The 23,723-nt window shown below is 49.0% G+C and overlaps 1 protein-coding gene across 2 annotated transcripts in view; it reads left to right on the plus strand.

The window, feature by feature from the left end:
* Positions 1–23,723, plus strand: part of ARHGAP25 (Rho GTPase activating protein 25) — an 88,173-nt gene that overhangs the window by 55,585 nt on the left and 8,865 nt on the right. The window contains exons 1-4 of one of the 2 annotated variants that reach the window (XM_055329249.1): positions 3,178–3,326; positions 9,903–10,110; positions 15,003–15,135; positions 18,036–18,109. In XM_055329249.1, coding sequence (XP_055185224.1) covers positions 3,215–3,326; positions 9,903–10,110; positions 15,003–15,135; positions 18,036–18,109 — 527 coding nt within the window. In that variant the 5' untranslated portion in view covers positions 3,178–3,214. Of the gene's footprint in view, positions 1–3,177; positions 3,327–9,902; positions 10,111–15,002; positions 15,136–18,035; positions 18,110–23,723 lie in introns of those variants that run through there. The other variant, XM_055329248.1, reaches the window with a different exon arrangement.

A 23,723-nucleotide genomic window follows, 5' to 3' on the forward strand; every position in this document is an offset into this window, starting at 1 on the left:
CCATCTCTCTCCCAATGTGTCGACGGTGAGCTTTGGTGAGACCCTCTATGGTTTGTAGACGTCTGAGAGAATCTGCTAAAAGCTGTGGAAACTTCCCAGAAAAATGTTCCGATAGAGCGACAGCCGGCGCCTGCGGTCCTTTTGCTGCCCGGCTACTGGACCCACACTGTGACGTAGAGCCCCTCTGGGACGAGCCACGCACCCCACCGCCCCCTTGGCTCCTCGGCCCCTAATCATTCCGCTCACCTCGTCCCATCCTGGGGCCATGTCCACTCGTCCTGGGAATCCTTGGGCTCCAGCTACGTGTCAACAACTGACCTCAGTTCTGATGCTGTCTCTAGGTAGATGCCATCGGACCCCACAGGCTGAGGGCCCAGCCCTACAAGAACTGCCCCTGCCCCTGCCCCGCAGGCCCCAGGTGCCGCTGGGATCCGTGCTTCAGGCCACCCGGCTTAGAGCAGACCCTCCTCCCGCCCCGCCTCGGGTGTGCGTCACCTGCTAGAGCGGCTCCCAGAATCCAGGAAGCATCTCGCTGGTTAGAGGGTTGGTTTGTCCTAAAAGGATAGAACTCAGGGACAGCCGAGGGAAGAGGTGCCCTGGGGCGGGGTCAGGGGCGCCCTCCCGGAGTGCCACGCTCCCAGACCTTCAGGCGGCCACCAACCCAGAAATTCTGCACCCCCCACATCCTTCTGGGGTTTACGGACGCTTTGGTGCATCCGATGGTTGATTAAATCCTTGGCTGTTAGTGGCCGACGGCATCTCCAGCCCCTCCCGCCCCCTGGAGGGCAGCGGGGCTGCACTTTCTGACCCTGTCGTCCTGGTTCCACTAGTGTCCGGGTCAGTTTTGCTTTCAGTTGGTTCCACGTGCTTTTCAAAAACTCACCTCATTAACATAACAAAAGACAACCTTTATCTCTCTCGTCACTGCGAATTCCAGGACTTTTAGGGAGTTCCCGGGAGGAAATGGGTAAAAGACCAAAAATACACTTCTTATAGTAAATCCCAATGTGCCCCCTTGGGATGCAGCACCTTGGTGCGCCCTCATGTCCCAGCCTTCTCTTTCCTAGCCAAGCCGATTTCTCTCTCCACTCCCCACCCCGCCTGCCCCCTGCATGGTTCTTTCCTAAGGGCCAGGCTGGAAAAATGAGATTAATTTTTTTTCCCCTGGAAGTTGTGGATGCAATTCCAAGTTTTCCTGCTTTAAGTGGAAGAAAGCGAAGGGAGGTGATCCCATCTGGACTTCTGGACTTGTCTCTTTCTCCCCAGCGGGAGGGTCCTGTCCTCCCGGGTCCCCGCGCCGACCCCACCTCTGTGTCCCACCGCAGGCAGCGGGCGGCCGCATCACAGACCGGCTTCCCTCAGAACCTGCGTGTCCCTCTTGCCCCAGAGGCTCATGTCTCTGTTTTCCCTCAGGCCGCTGCTGGGCACGGAAGCAACTGCACTACCTTGTGCCCAGTTCTGCTGTGAGCAGCCTGCCGGTAAGGCCAGGGCTGGGGCCCATGGGGTTTTTTCCTTGTTTTTTAAGATTTTTAATTTTATTTCTTCATGAGAGACACACAGAGACCCAGAGAGAGGGGCAGAGACAGGCAGAGGGAGAAGCAGGCTCCATGCAGGGAGCCCAACGCGGGACTCGATCCTAGGACCCCGGGGTCACGCCTTGGGCTGAAGGCGGCGCTAAACTACTGAGCCACCCAGACGTCCCCTGAGTCTTTTTCTCTAGCTAAAAGGGACATTAAGAAGGATGAGTTTTCTTCTTTCTTTCTTTTTTCTTTTTACTGTCTCCCCAAGAAGGAGGATTTTTACTTATTTTCAGCGATCCCCTTTTCTTTGGGGATCATGAGACAGAAACTTTTTTTTTTTTAAAGATTTCTGTATTTTGTTTGACAGAGAGAGAGAGAGAGAGGGAGCACGGGCAGGGGGAGGGACAGAGGGAGCAGAGGGAGACTCTGCAGCAGACTCCCCCGCTGAGCGCGGAGCCTGACGTGGCGATCCCAGCGCCCTGACATCACGGCCTGAGCCAACACCTAGAGGCGGGCGCTCAGCTGACTGAGCCCCCCGGGCGCCCCCGAGACAGACCCTTATTTATTCACTTAACAAATATCCGTTGAGCGTGTGCCAGGTGCGAAGCGCGGTGCTAGCCCCGGGGGTGCGGCGGTGCCCCCGATGCTCTGCTCCGGAGCTCACATCTAGCAGGAGACACAGAGCGGTGAGCCTGTGCGCCCCGAGGGCTGGGACGGGCCCTGAAGGAGGAGCGCGGAATGCACGGGGGAGAAATGTCTTGGGCAAGAGGATTGGGGGAGGCTCCCCTGAACTCGTGATGATTAAGCTTAAATCCGAAGGGTCAGTGGAGGCCCGGCGGGCAGAGGGGGGCGCAGAGGAACGGACCTCGGCCGGAGGAGCAGCTCCCGCCCAGGCCCTTCGGCAGGGAGGACAGGCTGCCGAGCCGGGGGGTAGACGCGTGGACGCGGCCCCACTGAGGATGGTGGCCTCGGCCCTCGGGTGGCCTGGGTGGGGGCGGTGCTGGTGGAGGCTGACGTGGCCATGGACACGACAGGGAAGGAGGGGGCAGTGGCGGTCGAGTCCCCGATCCCCAGCGTCTGCGGGAACAGGGGGTGGACCTCAGGTTGGCGGCCCGCCAGCCCCCGACGCTGAGGCCATCCCTAGTCCCCCGGCCGGGTAGCAGGGAGGCCGCGGTGTCTGCTAAAGTCTCAGCGGGAGGGGAACCAGCCCGGTGCCCCCACCCCCCGGGGACCCTTGTCTCCAAAGGCTGGACCAAGGCCTCTGGGTGGGGGGTGGGGGCACCGGGCGGAGGCCTGTGCTCCTGCCCACACGGTGCTCCACGGAGGGCAGGAAGGGAGGTGTGCTAGCGAGGCCGCCTGGGGCTGGTGCGCCGGATATTGTTGTTTTTGGGTTTTTTGTTTTTTTTTTTTTTGGCCCACCTCCGTGCTAGCCCTCGGGTGGCAGGTGACAATCAGCTGCTGAGTCACAGGAGGCGCTTACACGGGCGGCCCGCGGGCTTCAGGCTCGCTCTCTAAAGGCCGAGCGGCGCGTGTGAAGGTGAGCGGGGAGGGAGGAGGTGTGGGCAGGGCCAGGGAGGCCCGGGCAGGTGCGGACAGATCAGCGATTCGGCCTTGCAGGCAGGTGCTGAGCGAGCCGGATGGTTGTCCTGGGGCGGGGCGGCGGGGGGAGGCCGCCGTGGCTCCGCGGCCTCGCCATGCCTCACGTCCTCAGGTCGCCGCGCTGGGGCCTGGGCCGTGGCCTTGCCGCCCTGGCACAGCTCTCCTGCTGGAATTTCAGGAGGAAAACCCCCAAGCTCCGAAAGAAAGGTATTTCCTCCCTATTCTGTGATTCCGTTCTTCCCCTGCAAGGTGCTCTACCCAGCTCCCCGTCCCTGTCCTGCGGGGTGGCCATCCTGGAGCCGTCCTGGAGCGGAGCCCCAGGGACAGGACGCAGGGGCCAGCGCGGGTGCCAGGCCAGCGGGAGAGGGGGGCCGGGCTGCACCAGAGGCTGGGCGGGGGGGCGGGGTCTGGGCGATGGGGAAGGGGGACGAGCTCAGAATCCTCCTGCTCCGCTTCCCCAAAGTGCCTCAGGGTCCTGGGGTGGCCTCGCAAATCTGGGGAGGAAGTTAGAGGTCTGGGGTGTGGGGGTCCCCGAGCAGCTGCCGGCCCTTGTTCCTTCCCCCTGAGACTTAGTGATCCCTAAAATTTCACCTGGAGGCTTGTATTCCACTGGCTCTGAGCCAGAGAGATGAAGGTATTGAATCTAGAATCACGGGGCGGTATGACGGTGGAGACATTCCTAGCCCCAGTCTCCGTTTATCCGTCTGCGAAATGGAACGACAGTACCTACTTTGTGAGGTTCTTATGGGGACTAGGAGAAAGCACGCATGAAAGCTTCTAGGGTACTTCATGAAATTAGCTGAACTAATTAAATGCATTCGTAATTAGAATTATTACATCATATATTATAATCCATCCGTCAGTTCAGCTTCACACCCATTGCGACGGCAGTGCCTCCGTTGGCAGTGCCTGGTACAGAGCGAGTAGCAGTCAGGAGTGAACGGCGGGCTGGGAGGGCAGGAGGCTAATGCACTAGCTCTCGCTGAAGGAGTGGGTGCAGCCACGGCGCGGGGGGGCCTGGGGCAGACAGAGGCCTTCAGGGGCCAAGCATCCCGCAGTCTGCCGTCTTCCTCCCTCCCTAGTCTCCTTGGGCTCTAGGCTCTTTCACGTCCACGCAGGATCAAAGGGCGGTGGCGAGGACTGAGAAGTCAGAGGTGGCTGTAACTCAGGACGGGGGCTTGGGAGCTCCAGGGAGATCTTCTGCCTCTGACTCCTCACACGTGACCCGGGATGGCAAGTGGCCACGTCCTGATTGAAGCAAACTAAGGCAAAGCAGGAGGCTCTTTCTCCCCTGGCGTCCTGCTGCCTCTGGAGCCTGTAGGGGCCATGCCTTGTTGGAGGGAGTAGCTCTGACTGATTTCTCAGCGGGAGGTGTGAGGTCCCGTGTCGCCGTTGTAGGGGCAGTAGGAAGGCAGTGGGGGCGCTGGGGGGGCATGTGAGGGTAAGGGAAGGGAGGCCCAGAACGCTCCAGCATTCAGAGGACGGGGAGAAGGAGTCATCCGAGGAGGCTGAGGGAGTGTGGCCCACGAGATACATGGAGAAGCCAGTGCAAGTGCCAACAGCCAGGTGGGAAGGGTCTTAAGAAGGAGGGATTTGCGATGCCACATGGTGCTGATAGAGCAGTTAGGAGGAACATTGAGAATTTGACTCCTCGGTTTTACCAAAGTAAAGGCCATTGATCTCCTTGACAAGAGCACGTGCTGGTCAGAGTACTTTCGGGAGAGAAGGGCCGCGAGAGAAATAGGAGAGACCACTGGCGGCGGCTCTTCGAGGACTGGTCCATCGCGTGCCAGGCTCTGTGCCAGGCAATACAAATAGATGGTGAGCCGGGTGGGCTGTCTGCCTTGGAGGAGCCCGCAGTCAGTCCAGGAGAAGAGAGACACGTTTAAAACTAAGTTACGTGGGAAGTGGCAGGAGACAGCATCTGCAGGGACCCACGGGTTCCGTCTGATGAGAAAACGGTTGAAGCTCCTGCTGCAGGAACATCAGGTGTCCAGGCGGGGAGAGGGAGGAAGGGTATGAGCTCCAGCGTGTTCAAAAGCAAAGACCGCTGTTGTCGTTGTTGTTTTTTCATTCTTTTAATCGTAATCTCCAGCTACCAAAGAGGCTGGCCCCCAGCACATGCTCAGTTCGTATTTGCTGAATGATTTTGTGAATTCCAGGGGAAGAAGTTTACGGAAACAGAGGCGCAAAAGAAACCATCACGATAATTTCGACAGAGAAGAGAGATGGTTTAATTTAGAAAGTGTTGATCTGTTTGGAGGGAACGAGAGGGTGTTGCAGAGGATCCTGACACGCACACTTTTGCTAATGCGGTTCGGTGAGCGCAGGGACCTTGCGTTGATTGCTTTGTATTCTCCAAGCCTAGGAAAGTGCCTGACGTTTGACTGCTTGAGTGACTGAATGCTGTTGCCTGGGAAGAAGGCTACGGGATAAGTGTGATTTGGGAGTATGGGGGAGGAGACAAGAGTGAGATTGGAGAAGACACTGGGAGAACTGCCACTAGATGTTGGATGAGAAAGGTTGGATGGATGGATGGATGGATGGATGGATGGATGGATGGAGAGATCCACCACGTGAGTGGATCGATCCGCTCACGATTGATCAATCTGGACCAGACAGGTGGATTTACAAGTTACCCATTTGTAGGTGATACCAAATGTACAGAATCATAGGACCTTTGTCAAAGAAAATGTCTAGAGGGTGGAGACAGCTACGTTGGAATGCCAGGAGGTGACATACTAAAGGCGCAGGTGGAGGAAGGAGCACAGTAAAGGAGATTCCAGAGAAGCCAGCAAGGAGATGGGACCTGAATGAGAGCAGATGGTTTTGTCATGACGTAGGGAGAAAGTCTTGAAGAGGAAGGAGAATCAGCAGCATCAAGAGTCTTCAGGGAAGACCAACAAGGTGTGGAATGGACATAGGCCGTGTCTGGCCATTAGGAGGGCACTGGAAACTTTATTGAGTGGATTGGGTGGAAAGATGCGGGCTCATGAAAGCAGACTGGGCCTGGGATGGGTTGAGAGGTCAATAAGGGAAGAAGTAGAGCCTGTGAGGATGGAAGCAGACATGTTCCTTTACGAGTCTACTGATGAGGAGAAGGAAGGCAACTAGTGGTTGTCTGAGGGCTGGGGTAGGAAGTTATTGTTCAGTAAATTGGCAGACTTAGACTCACTTGGGCTCCTCCGACTGGAAAAAGAGAAATTTAAGATAGAAAAGAGATCCAGTGAAGTCCTGAAAGAGGTGCAAACGGATGGGACACACAGGCGGGAAAAGCAACATCTTAGAGGAAAGCACAGGGTCCTTCCTCTGCGAGAAGATAGACAGAGGAGCCAGAAATGCAGGGACGGGGAATGAGGGTGTTAATTCATGGTGCCCTCCTCTTAGGGAGAGAAGGAAAAGAGGAGACACGGTCATCCACTGAGACAGAAGGGAGGAAGGGTGGTGAAGGCAAGGCAGAGGGGGAGGGTTTGGAATGAAGGTTTTACCAAGTTTGGGAATATAACCTTCCATGATATGGAATACTGTGCTCCCTGGGAGCTCTGGGTGACCAGACGAAGGCCTGGGGAGGGTACCGGGAGTCAGCAGAGCAGAGGTGCTGGAGGAGACAGGAGGCTTGGGAAGTGGGTTTACCGGTGACAGTGGCATCGCAAGGACTGGCTGTGGGGTCTGTGAGGGATAGAGGATGAGCATAGGATGAGGCTGGGAGGCTGGGATGGGGAGAAAAACTACAGGACTTGTTACCCAGTGGGTTGTACGGAGGAGCTGGATTCCAGGCCACCTGCAAAATGGAGCATCTGCCTTGGGACCCCAGGAATGGAGCTCCCGTTTGGCAGCTCTGATGTCACCATGAACACCCCAGGTTGTGTCTGGGAGGCAGTTGCCTCTCAGAGTCCAGGCAGCCCCTTGAGCCTGAGTTTCAGCTGCTCTGAAACACGTCTGCCTCTCCCTTTGAGGTGCTCCTCACACGCCACACATGTGGTCTATGTTTGAAGTCAGATCATTTCAATCATTTTCTTCCAAATGTCTATCTAGCAAATTTCACAGGCTTATGTGAAACCAGGGTCTATCCTGCCATTGACATTTTCTAACAGTTTCCCACCATATTGCAGGCGCTCATCTCATTTTCTTTTTTTTTTAATATTTTATTTATTCATTCATGAGAGACAGAGAGAGAGAGAGAGGCAGAGACCCAGGCACTGGGAGATCGACGTGGGAGTCGATCCCGGGTCTCCAGGATCAGGCCCTGGGCCGAAGGGAGGCACTAAACCGCTGAGCCACCTGGGCTGCCCTCATTTCATTTTCGTATAACTAGAGTAAATTTATTGACAACAAGGCTTGTGTCCTATGTTCTCTTGTCTTCATTACCCATTCCACGTGGCCTGCCGCTGGCACTCAGGAAATGTTCGTGTGAAGCTGAATCCTTCACCGAGGAGATCTCACTAGTGTTTAAGCTAGAAATGCCACAGTTGTCATCAATCATGGAAAGCACCTGCTTAAAGATGAAATAACTCTTAAGTCATTCGGCAAAACATACTATCGACCTTGTGCCAGGCCCGGTGCTGCATCCTGGGGATGAAAAGAGGGCATCCCCGTATTTCCGGCACCAGGGAGCCTAGTCATGCAGAAGGTGTGGGTACCTACGAATAATCCTGTACAGTGTCAAAAGGGATGGGGATATTTGAGAAGGAAGGGACAGGATCTCCCAAGTGGGGGTCAAGGAAAGCTTGTCAGAGGTGATGACATGGATAATGTCATCATGACGTAGATAATGACATGGATAATGTCTGTGATGACATTAGAGCCAGGCCAAGGAAGACAAATACAAGTCCAGCAGATACGGAAAGAGAGGTGAACAGACCGGGCGATGAGAAGACCATGCAAGGGCATAACGATGACTGGAGAGCTCTGTGGGTTTGGGAAACAGCGGAGTGAGGTGCCTTTGGGGACGTGACCTGAAGTCAGACAGGAGAGGGGGGTGGGGGCCAGACCAACTGCCAACCCACCAAGCCAGCCCCAACTTTCAAACGTTGTCAGAAGTATTTAACCAAACAGTCTCACTGAGATGCGGTGCATCAAGCAGACGGCTGCCCAGCAGGCCTGGTGGGGAGTGGGGAGCACAGGGGCCACCCCGTCTCCCTCCTTGGCTCACCTGCTGGGATGATGGACTTTGAGGGGTAATTTGGAAAATGCTACTGTGACACCTGGGGAAGATGGGAATGATGTTACAAACGGGGGGGGGGCTGTGGGGAGCAGTGTGCTCAGGTAACTTGGAGCCGATTTAGAAAGGGGAGCCTCAGGAGCACCCGAGCACAGCAGAGAAGGGACCCCGCTGCCTGGCTGGGGGCAGTGAGAGCACGCGGGTTCACACTAGAGAGGCTGGGCCCGGGACCAGCCAGAGGGAGAACCATGCGGAAAACCAAAGGGCTTCGGGGAGCGCTGCCCTGGGAATTGAGTGGGTCGGGGTATCGGGCTCCGAAGTGTGACGGAGGTGGAGGCGCAGGACAGAGCTGAAGGCCGAGGCCTGTCTTCTGAGCCTGCAGGAGTCCAAGGGCATGGGGCTCTGGGGGGAGGGCGGGGAGCCAACAACCGTCCTGCTTTAACCACTAACCTTGTTACCCCGGGGCAGGGCGGGGGTGTGGATCACGGGGCCAGGCCCGGCAGGGCTGAGTTAGAGCTGGTCCACACATGCTTTGCTGGAGGCGATGTCATTTGGAAAAATGTTTCTGGACAACAGTTTGCATACCACTGAGTCATAAAAATGTTCAAACCACTTGACCCAGTAATTCTACCTGTGGGAATTTGCCCTAAGGAAATAGTTCAAAAGGGTGAAAAGCCTACGTTCACTCATCCAAACGTTAATTAATTAATTAAGCAATTAATTAGAAATTATACATTGCACTGAATACGTTCCAGGAACCCTCCTAGGTGGATAAGCACGTTCACTGTGGCAATTTTAAAAATAGTAGAACATTTGAGACGCCTGGGTGGTGACTGACCCTGGATTTAGGCTCAGGTCATGATCCGGGGTCCTGGAATGGAGCCCCGGGTCAGGCCTGTGCTCAGCAGGGAGTCTGCTTGAGGACTCTCCCTCTCCCTCTGCTCCTCCCCCCACCTCCCACTCCTCTCTCTCTCCATCTCTCTCCCAAATAAATAAATAAATCTTAAAGAAAAATAAAAATAGTAAAACATAGAAGAAAATCTAAATTCTGCAAAGCGCCGCAATTTAATACAGTATGAGACGTCCCTGGGATGGTCTGTTATTTTCCGATGCTCTATGACACAAGCAAAATTCAAAACTGCCTACTTGCTGCCGTGGTCAAGAGCACATTCTGGTGAGCTCACTGCCCGGGCTTGAATTCTGACCACCATGCCCCGGCGCCTGACCTTGGCAGTCCGGTAGTGCCTCTGAGGCTCAGCGAGTGGTGAGTATGACAGTTCTACTACCTTGTGGGGTTGCCGTTAGGGTGAAATGAGAACAGCGTGCGCAACGCTCAGCACGATTCCTAGCACACAACAGATACTCAGTGAAAGCAAATTGTTATCTTAGCCGAGTAAAAATGTGGGTCAAGAGAAAAAGAGTGACAGAGAACGCTCCACATTTAGACGTTTTAGGAAACGTCACAGGCACCTCGTCCCCTATATTTTGTTTAGCACCATCGCACTAAAACTTTTGGGGTTACAGGTAACATGGACGAGTCTAGCTAGAGGCGCAGCATTTGACCTTTCAGTTCATCCAACGGAAGGCAGAGCGATGAGCGGGTCCTATTTTTCTCTTCCCAGCTGTGTTTGGCCAGCGTTTGGATGAGACGGTGGCCTATGAGCAGAAATTCGGCCCCCACCTGGTGCCCATCCTCGTGGAGAAGTGTGCAGAGTTCATCCTCCAGCACGGCCTACATGAAGAGGGCATCTTCCGGCTCCCTGGGCAGGACAACCTGGTGAAGCAACTCAGAGATGCTTTTGATGCTGGGGAGCGGCCCTCCTTTGACAGGTACACGGCCCTGGGCCCGCCGTCCCCGGCCCCAGTGGGCTTGGAGCCCTCCCTCTACCAGCTGAGCTGGGGGACCCACAGATGCCCCCAGAGCCCCACTGGCAACGAGAGAGCCTTCTGTTGTACCGACCACTTAAGTGAGCGATGCTGTGAACCCGAAGCCGGGCCTTGCCGGGCAGTCAGGGGATGTTGGGGAGGTGCCGAGGCGGGAGGGGGGAAGACGGGAGCTCGCTCAAAGCCCTGTGCCATGTCTGTGCCCGAGGGCTCGGCTTTCCAAAAATGGCCAGAGCCAGGGCTTCTGTTTGGTTTGAGAGACACAGTGGTGTCCACCTGGGAACTCAGTTCTGAGCCTCTTCAGAGCAAGTACGTGATGCCGTGGCAGCTGCCATCCTCCCCTGTGTCCCCCATGGAGGTTGCCCAGGTGGGGGGGGCACAGCAGCCGTAGTGACAATTCTTCTCATCATGGCCTACCTGCCCCCCACCTCCCGGCTGCCCCGCCGAGGTTGTCAGCCCTACCACTGTCAGCTAGTACCGCCTCCACCCCGACATTGGACAGTCTCTGCCTCTTGTGCAATATTTGCCCTGGTTGCCTGCGTGTGCTTGTCCCACTGGCAAGAAAGAGCCATTGTTCTTTCCAAATCAGCAGCCCATAAATCAAGATTTGGTGAGACAGGCCTAAACCCTATCTGCTTCCCAAAGGTTGCAATTCTCCACGAGGTTATTTAAAAGGACCTAGGAACGGGGCTAATCCTGGGAAAATCATGAAGTGCCATGAGCTCCCCCTCCCCACCGTCCACCCCAGCCACCGGCGATGGCCGTTCTCCCTCTGCAGCATGTCTGATGCCACCTGCTCTCTCGGGTCTCACAGCCACGGCCTGAGCTTGGACCACCATTGACTGGCTTTGCCGCCGTCGGCGTGCAGCAGGTTGACTTACCAAGGGTGCCGTACTTTTACAGGGAAGCAACAGGTGTGGTTGCTACTGGGTTAACATTTATATGCAAATAAATATATGGCGGGTTGTGGGCACCAAGTGTACAGAGCCCTCAGCAGCACTATAAATTGCGATTCATCATCAGGCACCTGTTCACCGAAGCTCGCCTCCTTTGTATCCAGTTTTCTTCCGTTCTTCATTAGCTTTGAGTTGATCAAAAAGATACAGGTGGGTTATTGCTAAAGCAATGTGAACAGTGAGCCAGGATTGCAGGCGTTCGTCACACACTTGTCCTGGGCTTGATTTTGTATGTACCTATAATGTCAGCCTGGGTGGCAGAGTCACAGTCTTTGATTCCTGTGAAATATTTGGGGCTGAAAGAAGGAAACTTAGCTCGTCATGACCTCTCCACCCCCAGAACCAAGATGTAGAGTTTGCACACCTTGAAATAGGAAGGGTCACCCCGGACTCTTGAGAGTCCTCCCAGGGCTAATTTTGGGGTCTATGTAATCCTTGTGGATGCTCATCTAGATCCCCTACACTTGTCATATGTGTGGTTTGAGATGCCCCAGATCGTCCCACTGGAATGAAGAGAGGCAAAGGAGCTATTGTTTGGCAGATTCTAGCGCAGCTATATCTGATTCTCATTAAACATTTGCATATAAAAGTTAAAATCTCTTTGTTAAGTTTCTGCTGAGCTGGACACTATCTGGCCACAGAACGAATACACCTCTGATGCCTATATTTCTGTGAGAAACATGCAGATGTGCCACATCTGAAGGCCAGGGCTACCAGGGAGAGCCACTCGTGGTGCCTGGGCTAATCTCAGGTGTTGAACTCAGGAGTTAACCTGGCGCCTGAGTTGCCCTTAGTCCTTGACTTAAGAAAAGCCATTTAAAGATATTTCATTGGGGTGAAGGAATAGCAAACTCAGGAAAAATCATGCTGGAAATTTAGACTCTAACAGTGGCAACTGCTCTGGCCCTGTTGCAACGGGGGCACAGACATTAAACCAGAGATTTATAGAAATAATTGTATAATTTCTATTGTGTTAGGTGCTCAAGTTGAAAACTAGATGGTACCATGAGAACGTGGAACTGGAGCCTTTTCAAAAAAAAATATATTTATTTATTAGAGAGAAAGAGAGTGGGGGAAGGGGCAGAGGGAGAGACAATCTTAAGCAGACCCCACATTGAGCCCAACCCAGGGCTCGATCTCACAACCCTGAGATCATGACCTGAGCCAAAACCAAGAGTGGGACGCTTGATGGATTGCACCATCCTTGTGCACATCCCCCCCCACCCCAATACACATTGGTGTCCCAGAACAGGAGCCTTTTGACATATTCTAGTGGATTTAGGGAGAGCTCCAAGAAGAAATGACACTTCACCCAGACACATTAAGCAGGCACGAGGAGTTAGCCAGGACAAGCAGCATTGTCTTCCCCTGATAAAATGAATCGGGAAGCTTCCTCTGGTATTAAATGTTCCAAGATAATTGCGTTCTTTGGTTATAGCTTTGAAGCAGCTACCCTACATCAGTGGTTACAGCCCTTTCTTTTTTTCTAATGTTGGATATTTTTGCTATTGTAGTTTCTTCTGATTGAACTATCTAGTCATTTGTGGGTTTTGTTATTGTCATTTATCTTTAAAAGATTCTTTTTTTAAAAAAAATGTGTTATCTATATTTTCTTACTTCAAATTGTTGTTTGCGACATTCGTTGCTTGGGTCTATTTTTTGTGTTGGGCGCTGTGCCAGGCAGTGGACGGAAGGTCAGAGAATGGAACCAACCGCGTGGAGGCAGGAGGCCACATAGGAAGCTGGGGCGGGATCTTGGCAAAAGGCCTTGCCTTCTGAAACAGGGCAGTGTTTGGGGGGGTGGGGGGTGGGACTTAGAGCAATTCACATGACATTCGGATAGAATTGAGGGGCTTGGGGAGCATAATTGGAGGCAGGGTGAGGGAGAGGCCCTGGATTCTGACTAAAACCATAGAGAGGATTGCAATGCTGGGGCTTGAGGAGAAGCCACTCTGGGACTTTAGGGGAATGCCCACCCCCTGCAAAGTTGTCAGCTGGCTGTCCTTCCGCCATTTTCTTGGGAACATCTCATGTATTTTAAAAAGAGGGCTTCGCCCAGGAATATTTTTAAGCAGTGACTCAGCAGAGAAGGCTTTTCCAGAATCCCCACCTTAAGTGAATGGTTCCCAGCCCCAATTTCCTGCGGCAGCAGTGGAGCACGGTCAGGGCTCCATGCCAGCTCGAGTTCTCCTTCTGAGGAAGAGAAGCCCACAGGCTGCAAAGGGGGCCCCGTTTCAGAAGACAGCTCCGAACATGGGCTGTCTAAAGCCAACGACAAAGCTTACCCAGGATGTCAAGACAGAAGTTCACAGTCAAGTCCTGATGCTCTTGCTTCTCCCTCCATTCTTCTCTTCTCCTTCTGGCCAAACCGACCCCTCCTGTCCCTTCTTCGGGAGCCACTTCTATGTGGCCCATTCTACATTCCCCATCACTGAAACCCAGGACACACCGTAGCTGTCCAAACCTCCTACCGCATCATAGCTTTTCAAAATACAACCAGGACAGTTGCTTAAGAACACCATTTTTTTATATGAGGTAAATAAATATGAAGTAAATAATCGCTTCACTAATGAACCTCAAACATACGGTAGATCCAGACTTATTTTCTCTTCTAGAGCTGCAGAACAAATGCATTAGCTCTATGAACAAGCAGTCAGCAGACTTTGATCAAGGGCTGCGTGTGAAACATCGAGGCTCTGCAGGCCAGATGGTTTCTGCTGCAGCTACTCTGCTCTGCTCTTAGCAGAGTTACAGCGCAAAATTGGCCAGAGATGATCCAAAAATGCATGCGCATGATGGTATTCTGGGAACACCGTATGGGTGCTGAAATCAAATTTCACATCATTTCCCCAGGCCATGAAATAGGCTTCTTTTGACTTTTGTTCCCAACCATTTGAAAACATGAAACTCATTCTTAGCTCAGGGGCTGTGCAGATACAGGCAGTGGGCCAGATTCGACTCCTGGGTCATGGTTTGCCCATTCCTGCGGTAAACTGGAGAGGCTGAACTGAAAAACCCAAGACTCCTTCAGTGAACAGGCAGTCATCTGAATGCTGCCTCTCTTTCTACAGCAGGGTCTCTGCTCCCCACCCTCCGGGTTGGTACATGTGCTCCCTTCCCCATGCTGTAACTCCTTGCCACTCTTCCAATCTCGTCCCATCTCGCTCCCCAACTCTGCACTGGGTACCCCTTTTTCATACTTCCATACATCCCCAGGCCCTGGACTTCCTTGTTGTGCTACTAACGTCACAATATTGTAATGACTTGGTAATGTTTGAGTCTGCATGGCTCTGTGGCCCATCAGGCCAAGTGTCATGTGTATCCCTCAGGTTCACTGCTGAAATCCCAGTGGTTGACCTAGAATCTTGAACCTAGTAGGTTCTCTCAATACTTACTGACCGAGTGCATGATCGTGCAAATAGATGAATGAATCCCAGAAATGTTTTAAGCTCTCGGAGAGTTTAAAGAGATCATGGGCCATGGATATAAATGGAGGAAAAATCACAGGAAAAATTAGAGACTAAGTAGAGAATGCAAAAAAGGTGACTTGGAGAAAAATTAGAGACTAAGTAGAGAATGCAAAAAAGGTGACTTGGAGAAAAAAGAAAGAGGTGAAGATAAAAATAACTTAATAGGATTAATGGAAAGGTAGATCTTGAACTTACCTTTGAGGTGGGTGGAAGAGATAAAGGAAAAGGTGTTGGGAATCATTATTCCCAAGAAGATTAGCAAAGATGTTTTGTTTGAATACATCTTTATCAGACTCTCCCCTTTGCAAAACTCCCTTTTGGAACCTAGGATTCTGTTCAGTGCATCACCAAGGGAGAGGTGAGGAATGTTCTGGAGTTTCACTTTCAAAGGACATTGCTTATTTTTTTGCAGAGATACGGATGTGCACACAGTGGCCTCCCTGTTAAAGCTCTACCTCCGAGACCTCCCAGAGCCAGTGGTTCCCTGGAGCCAGTACGAGGGGTTCCTGCTATGTGGGCAGCTCATGAACGCGGATGAGGCAAAGGTTTGTATCTCATTAGAGTTAGTTGTCCTGCTTTGGAAGAAGGTGATGGTTATTGAACATGATTCTGGTGGGCGAGCAACAGTAGGTCAGGGGACTACACCTTTTAGTGGGATACTTTGTCACATTGGAACTTTGTCAGGAACAAAAGGCAATTGAGGCCAAGCATAGGGACAGCCTTGCTGGGATATGACAATCCAGTGCAGATGGACTATAATGAACACACTCAAGCCACTCTAACAAGAAAAAGAGGAAGCTGCTGAGCAAGGTTCCGAGCAGTATGGCCTTGCCGAGGCCCAGTGCGACACAAGGATGCGCCGACCAGCCTGGAAGTCGGGTGAGAGGTGAGGACGTTCTAGTTCCACGGGTGTCAGCACGGCCATACAAGGAAGGCGTGTGCTGGAGAAGGGAAGGACAAGGAGCTTTCCCTTTGCTTACAGGGCTATGGCCGGCATCCGCGGCAGCTTGCTCGTCAGAGCGCACGAGTTCGCCTGCGGGATTTGTGACCTTATGTAAATCGTTTCCTGGAAGGTCTTACAGTCCACACTCACTGCACTGGAGTCATGTTAATTAAACAAACCAACCAATGAAAGAAACGAGGAAAACCCATCTAACAACAATAAGACGTTCATGAATTTTAACCAGGATTCGCAAAACCAAATGCCCAAAGGATACATTTTTATTATGTTGCTAATAATTGGGGTCTCACTCCCCAGTTCTGGGATGTTAGTTCTTAGCAATACTGGGTTAAAGCTCTTTTTGGCGAAGTGGTACTTGGGAAAGCCTCCAGTGAAGACCTGGATTTAACTTTGATTTTGCCATTAGGCAAATTAAGCATTTTCTATGAGAGTTTATTTATTCAGAGCAACACAGCATTCTATCGTGGTGCACGGGTAGGTGGTGTCATTGGTCAATATGGTGACAACTAACCCACACATGGTCATTGGGTGCTTGAAACGTGGCTGGTTCAACTAAAGAACCAAATTCCTGATTTCATTTTATTTTTTCAAATACTTAAAATAGTCACTTGTGTCAAGTAGCTGTTGTCCAGACAGCACAAACTGAGACAAGCTTTAGCATAACATCTGCTATACTTAGGATAGTTTTGAGGACAAAGGATATGAGGTAGGTGAGTGATGTTTTTAAATTATTTTTAATTTAAAAATTAATAATATTTTTATCTTTAATTATTGGTTTAGGGAGAGATTTATTCTCTATTTAGAATTTCTTATGTAGTATACCCCTAGAAAATAACAAATAATGACAATAATATATATTATTTTCTGGGATTATACAACATAACATATATATATATATATATATATATATATATATATATATATATATATATGATAGTCATAATTTTTAAACAACAGAGCAACAGTCCCCTCAACCTGGTAGAAAGCACAGCTATGAGAACTTCTTTCCTGACTCAGGATGAAAAGCCTCATGATTTAAGGGGATCCTGATTTTGCATTTCAACATTCGGAAATGAACGGGGTGATAGTGCTGCGGCTAACAGGCTGGAGCCAGTTTAGCTCTTTTCTGGCACAAGAGTTAGGTTGCTGGGATCCCCGGGTGGCTCAGCAGTTTAGCGCCTGCCTTTGGCCCAGGGTGAGACCCCGGGGTCCCGGGATCGAGTCCCGTGTTGGGCTCCCTGCATGGAGCCTGCTTCTCCCTCTGCCTGTGTCTCTGCCTCTCTCTCTCTCTCTTTCTCTCTGTGTCTCTCATGAATAAATAAATAAAATCTTTTAAAAAAAAAGTTAGGTTGCATGATCTCCTATAGACCTTCCTCAGCAACATGGTGACAGCCTTCCTGGGATGTAACGATCCAATAAAGAACAGACTAGAACCAAATACCCTGAGCCACTTGAGAATTAGCAGCTGTGTGCGTGATTCTGTGCATGATTTATGGTTTATTTATTTATTTGTTTTTGATCAGGGGTGAGAAGAGGACATGAAAAGTCTTATTCGGGCATATCAGCGTACCTTTGTGAAAATAATAACATTTTATGGAATAAGGTTTAAAAGTTGACTAAAAAAATCCGCGTTCCAGACGACCTCTCATACCTCCCCCGCCAACCCCCGCCGGCACATGCATTCTTTGTATGACAGTCTCATGGATCTAGAACATTCTGACCTTTACCTGCTCCCCTCCCCCAGATTAGTCAGCCTGTCCTGTGTGCCAGCAGGTCTCAGCAAGGCCACATTGCTTAAAACCCTTCTCAGAAGCTTCCTTCTCTCAATACTGATTTTTTTTTTCTTTTCTCAATACTTTTAAAATGACTTGGGGTGTTTGGTGATGATCCGGTTCTTTACTGCAGTGTTACATCGCAAGCATTCACTGAGCAAACAATTATTGTATGAGTCATAGAATTGTCCTGGCTTTAGAGTAGCTCTGAGCTGGGGAAGAGGGTGTGATTCGAGACAATGAAAAAAATATGCTAAAAAACAAAACAAAGCAACCTGTGTGCCTCTTACATGCTGGGTTTTTTTTTTTTTTTCAGTTTCCTCGGATTTTATAATTATTTCAAAGTAAAAAGCTTTTTAAAAAACACAAAAACTGGGGCTCAGCTGGTTCAATGTCTGCCTTAGGCTTGAGTCATGATCTCGGGGTCCTGGAATCGAGCCCCCCATTGGGCTCCCTGCCCAGCGGGGACTCTGCTTCTCGCTCTCCCTCTGCAGCTCCCCCTGCTTGTGCTCTCTCTCTGTTAAATAAAATAATAAAATCTTAAAACACACATATGCACACACACACACACACACACACACACAAGCTACGGGAACAGGAATGACTGCCGGTGTTCCCTCTGCAGGGACCCGCCAGTTTTGTTCCCTGTGTTCCAGAGGCTCCTGGCTGGCGAGGGAGCAGGCTTGTTTACGGTGTTAAAATCTCTTCCCAGGCGCAGCAGGAGTTGGTGAAGCAGCTGTCCCTCCTTCCTCGAGACAACTACAGCCTCCTGAGCTACCTGTGCAGGTAAGAATCCCCTGGCATCAGTTTCCAGCCGACTGTATCAGAAAGAAGCCCCTGGTTAGAGGAGGAAAGAACATCTCTGTAAAATCAGAGCTTCTGCTGCAGACCTTGGGAAGGTCAACTGTATTCCCGCGGCGCCAAAGCAGTTCCCTTTATCCACAACATAATGAAAAAGACCCACTGAAAGTCTGATCGGCTCACAAAGTGGACATGCGTCTTCCTTCAGAGCTGTCGCAGTGCTGCCTGGAGTCCCGGGACATGCAGTAACACCCAGAATCCTTAAAATGTTTCTAGAATGATCTCCCATCTTCCTGGCTCTGGGCCATAACTTAGTGCCTTAGAGACATTCATTTCAGGCCACTTATTTCCCTTTCTGGGGACCTGCTGTGTGCAATCTCTGTAGTGACATGGAGCATGTAGATTGACCCACAGTCTGGCTATCGTGGACACTGCTGCTGTGAACACTGGGGTGCAGGTGTCCCGGCGTTTCACTGCATCTGTATATTCGGGGTAAATCTCCAGCAGTGCAATTGCTGGGTCGTAATGCAGCTCTATTTTTAACTTCTTAAGGAACTTCGACCCTATTTTTCAGAGTGGCTGCGCCAGCTTGCGTTCCTACCCACAGTATAAGAGGTTCCCCTTTCTCCACATCCTCACCAACCTTTGTTGTTTCCTGTGCTAATTTTAGCCATTCTCACTGGTGTGAAGTGGGATCTCGTGGTGGTTTTGATCTGTATTTCCCTGATGGCAAGTGATGCAGAGCATTTTCTCATGTGTCTGTTGGCCACGTCTATGTCTTCTTTGGTGAAATGCCTGTTCATGTCTTCTGCCCATGTCTTGACTGGATTACTTGTTCTTTGGGTGTAGAGTTTGATAAGTTCTTTATACATCTTGGATACCAGCCCTTTTATCTGATGTGTCCTTTGCAAATACCTTCTCCCATCCTGTAGGTTGTCTTTTAGTTTTATTGACCATTTCCTTTGCTGTGCAGGAGCTTTTTATCTTGATGAAGTCCCAATAGTTCAGTTTTGCTTTTGTTTCCTTTGCCTTCATAGACATGTCTAGCAAGAAGTCGCTGTGACCAAGGCCAAAGAAGTTGTGGCCTGTGTTGTCCTCTAGGATTTTGATGGATTCTTGTCTCACATTTAGATCTTTCATCCATTTTGAGTGTAGCTTTGTGTCTGGTGTAAGAGAATGGTCCGGTTCCATTCTTCTGTGTGTGGCTGTCCAATTTTCCCAGCACCATTTGTTGAAGAGACGTGTCTTTTTTCCAGTGGATCGTCTTTCCTGCTTTGTTGAAGATTAGTTGACCATAGAGTTGGGGGCCCATTTCAAGTTCTCTCTTCTGTTCCATTGATCCGTGTATCTGTTGTTGTGCCAGGACCACACTGTCTTGATGATCACAGCTTTGTAAGAGCTTAAAGTCCATAATTGTGATACCACCAGCTTTGGTTTTCTTTTTCAACATTCATTTGGCCATTTGGAAACTTTTTTGGCTCCATACAAATCTTAGGATTATTTGTTCCAACTCTGTGAAGAAAGTCCATGGTATTTTGATAGCAATTGCATTGAATATATACATTGCCCAGGGTAGCATTGACATTTTAACAATATTAATTCTTCCAATCCATGAGCATGGAATATTTTTCCATCTCTTTGAGTCTTCCTTAATTTCTTTCAGAAGTGTTCTGTGGTTTTTAGAGTATAGATCCTTTACCCCTTTGGTTAGGTTATTCCTAGGTATCTTATGCTTTTGGGTGCAATTGTAAATGGATTGACTCCTTAATTTCTCTTTCTTCAGTCTCATTGTTAGTGTATAGAAATGCCACTGACTTCTGGGCATTGATTTTGTATCCTGCCGCACTGCCAAATTGCTGTATGAGTTCTAGCAATCTTGGGGTGGAGGCTTTTGGGTTTTCTAGGTACAGTATCATGTCATCTGTGAAGAGGGAGAGTTTGACTTCTTTGCCAATTTGAATTCCTTTTATTTCTTTTTGTTGTCTGATTGCTGAAGCTAGGGCTTCCGGTACTATGTTGGATAGCAGTGGTGAGAGTGGACATCCCTGTCATGTTCCTGATCTTAGGGGAAAGGCTCCCAGTGCTTCCCCATGAGAATGATATTTGCTGTGGGCTTTTTGTAAATGGCTTTTATGATATTGAGATATGTTCCCTCTACACTTTGAAGGATGCTGTATTTTGTCAAATGCTTTCTCTGCATCTGTTGAGATGTCTTTTATTAATATGATCTATCATGTTGATTGTTTTACAAGTGTTGAACCACCCTTGCATCCCAGGGATAAAGCCCACTTGGTCATGGTGAATAATCCTCTTAATATACCATTGGATCCTACTGGCTAGTATGTTGGTGAGAAATGTTTGCATCCATGTTCATCAGGGATATTGGCCTATTATTCTCCTTTTTGGTGGGATCTTTGTCTGGGTTTGAGATCAAAGTGATGCTGGCCTCATAAAACAAGTTTGGAAGTTTTCCTTCCATTTCTATCCTTTGAAGCAGCTTTAGTAGAATAGGTATTATCTCTTCTTTAAATGTTTGATAGAATTCCCCTGGGAAGCCATCTGGCCCTGGACTTTTGTTTCTTGGGAGGTTTTTGACGACTGCTTCAATTTCCTCCCTGGTTATTGGCCTGTTCAGGTTTTCTATTTCTTCTGTTTCAGTTTTGGTAATTTGTAGGTTTTCCAGGAATGCCTCCATTTCTTCCAGATTGCCTAATTTGTTGGCATATAGTTGCTCATAATACATTTTTAAAATCGTTTGTATTTTCTTGGTATTGGTTGTGATCTCTCCTCTTTCATTCATGATTTACTAATTTAAATCTTTTCTCTTTCCTTTTTAGTAAAGCTGGCTAGGGGTTTATCTATCTAATTAATTCTTTCTAAGAACCAGCTCCTGGTTTTGTTGATCTGTTCTATAGTTCTTCTGGTCTCTATTTCATTGAGTTCTGCTCTAATATTTATTATTTCTCTTCTCCTGCTTGGTTTAGGTTTTACTTGCTGTTCTTTCTCCATTTCCTTTAGGTGTAAGGTTAGCTTGTATATTTGAGATTTTTTTCCAATTTTTTGAAGGAGGCTTGTATTGAAACGTATTTCCCTCTTAGGATTGCCTTTGCTGTATCCCAAAGATTTGGAACAGTTCTGCTTTCGTTTTCATTAGTTTGCATGAGTCTTTTTAATTCTTCTCTAATGTCCTGGTTGACTCATTGATTTTTTTAGTAGGATGCTCTTTAACCTCCAAAGACATTCCTTCCAAATTTCTTCCTGTGATTGAGTTCTAGTTTCAAAGCATTGTGGTCTGAAAATATGCAGGAAATGATCCCAGTCTTTTGGTATCAGTGGAGACCTGATTTGTGACCCAGTATGTGCTCTATTCTGGAGAAAATTCCACGTGCACTTGAGAAGAATGTGTATTCTGTTGCATTAGGATGGAAAGTTCCATATATAGCTGTGAAATCCATCTGGTCCAGCATATCATTAAAAGCCCTTGTTTGTTTGGTGATGTTGTGCTTAGAAGATCTGTCCTTGGCTGAGAGTTCAGTGTTGAAGTCTCCTACTGTTAATGTATTATTATCTATGTGTCTCTTTACTTGGTTATTAATTGGTTGATATAATTGGCTGCTCCCACATTAGGGGCATAAATATTCATGACTGTTAGGTCTTCTTGTTGGATAGACCCTTTAAGTATGATATAGTGTCCCTCTTCATCTCTTAGTATAGTCTTTGGTTTAACACTAATTTATCTGATTTGAGGATTCCTACCCCAGCTTTTTTTTTGAGGACCATTCACATGGTAAATGATTCTCTACACCCTCATTTTCAGTCTGAAGGTGTCCCTAGGTCTAAGATGAGTCTCTTGTAGACAGCATTTAGATGGGTCTTGCTTTTTCATCCAGTCTGATACCCTGCGTCTTTTGACTGGATCACTCAGCCCATTCACGTTCAGAGTAACTATTGAAAGAGAGGAATTTAGTGTCATCCTAATATCTATACAGTTCTTGTTTCTGCAGATTGTTTCTTTGGGCTCCTCTTTGCTTACAGGGTCCCCCTTAATATTTCTGGCAAATCTGCTTTGGTGGTCACATGTTCTTTCAGTTTCTGTCTATTCTGGAAGCTCTTTATCTCTCCTTCTATTCTTTTTTTTTAAGATTTTATTTATTTATTCATTAGAGACACAGAGAGAGAAGCAGAGACACAGGCTTAGGGAGAAGCAGGCTCCCTGCGGGGAGCCTGATGTGGGACTTGATCCCAGAACCCCGGGATCAGGACCTGAGCTAAAGGCAGATGCTCAACCACTGAGTCACCCAGCGTCTCTCTCCTCCTATTCTGAATGAGAGCGTTGCGGGATGAAGTATTCTTGGCTGCATGTTTTTCTCATTTAGTACCCCAAATATATCATGCCATCTCTTTCTGGCCTGCCAGGTCTCTGTGGAGAGGTCTGCTGTTAATCTGATATTTCTCCCTATATAAGTTAGGAATCTCTTGTCTTTGGCTGCTTTTAGGATTTTCTCTTTATCTCTGAAATTTGCAAGCTTCACAATATGTTGGGGTGTTGATCAGTTTTTACTGATTTTGGAGTGGGGGTTCCTATCTCTTGGGTATCAATGCCTGTTTCCTTCTCCAGATTAGGGAAGTTCTCAGCTATGATTTGTTCAAACATACTTTCTGGTCCTCTCTCTCTCTCCATATCCCATGGAACCCCAATAAGATGGATATTATTCCTTCTCAAACTATCACTTAATTCTCGGAGTCTCCTTGTGGGCTCTTAGTTGTTTTTCTCTCTTTCCTCAGCTTCCTTCCTTTGCATCAACTTGTCCTCTATAGCACTCACTCTCTCTGCCTCATTTACCCTGGATGTTAGAGATCCAGTTTAGACTGCATCTCAGTTAAAGTATTTTTAATTTCAGCCTGATTAGATCCTATTTCTGCAGTAAGAGAATCGTTAGAGTCTTTTATTCTTTTTTTCAAGAGCCACGAGTAATTTTAAAAGTGTAATCTTGAATTCTATCTCCGACATTTTACTTAAATCCATTTCCATTAGATCTATGGCAGAGAGTATTGCTTCTGGTTCTTTCTTTTGTGGTGAATTTGTCCTTCTAGTCATTTTGTCCAGTGCAGAGTGGCTTGCAAGAAATGGTCACTTTTCTATTTGTTCCACCTGTTCTTTCTTTACATCTCAGGTTGAATTCATAAGTATTCAGGATGGTTTGAAAGATTATCTAGCTAAATTTGGGGGGATGAGATGAAATGAGGACCCCTAATCTTCTACCATCTTGCCTCCCTCTCCTCAGCATATCCATTTAAAAGTGTTTTTTGGAGAGGTATTTACAAATTCCTTTGCTGATATTTTTAGTTTCATTTTTTTATAGGGAAACTGAGAGCTTCATGCCTCCAATGGGTGGAATTATAGTAAAAATTCATTGCTAGTTGTTGAGCATCCACTGAAAATTTGAGATGCTTGGTGCTGTAATTGGAGGATGAGAGCAAAGAGGCACTGGATTTCCCTCTGTGACATCTCCTCATGATAAAGTTTTCATCTGTGGAAACGTGGGTGGGATGGATGCCGAAAGCCTGGGAGATAAGCCTATAAGGTTGGGATGAGTGG

This window comes from Nyctereutes procyonoides, unplaced genomic scaffold (genome assembly GCF_905146905.1).
Source record: "Nyctereutes procyonoides isolate TBG_1078 unplaced genomic scaffold, NYPRO_anot_genome, whole genome shotgun sequence".
Lineage (NCBI taxonomy): Eukaryota > Metazoa > Chordata > Mammalia > Carnivora > Canidae > Nyctereutes > Nyctereutes procyonoides.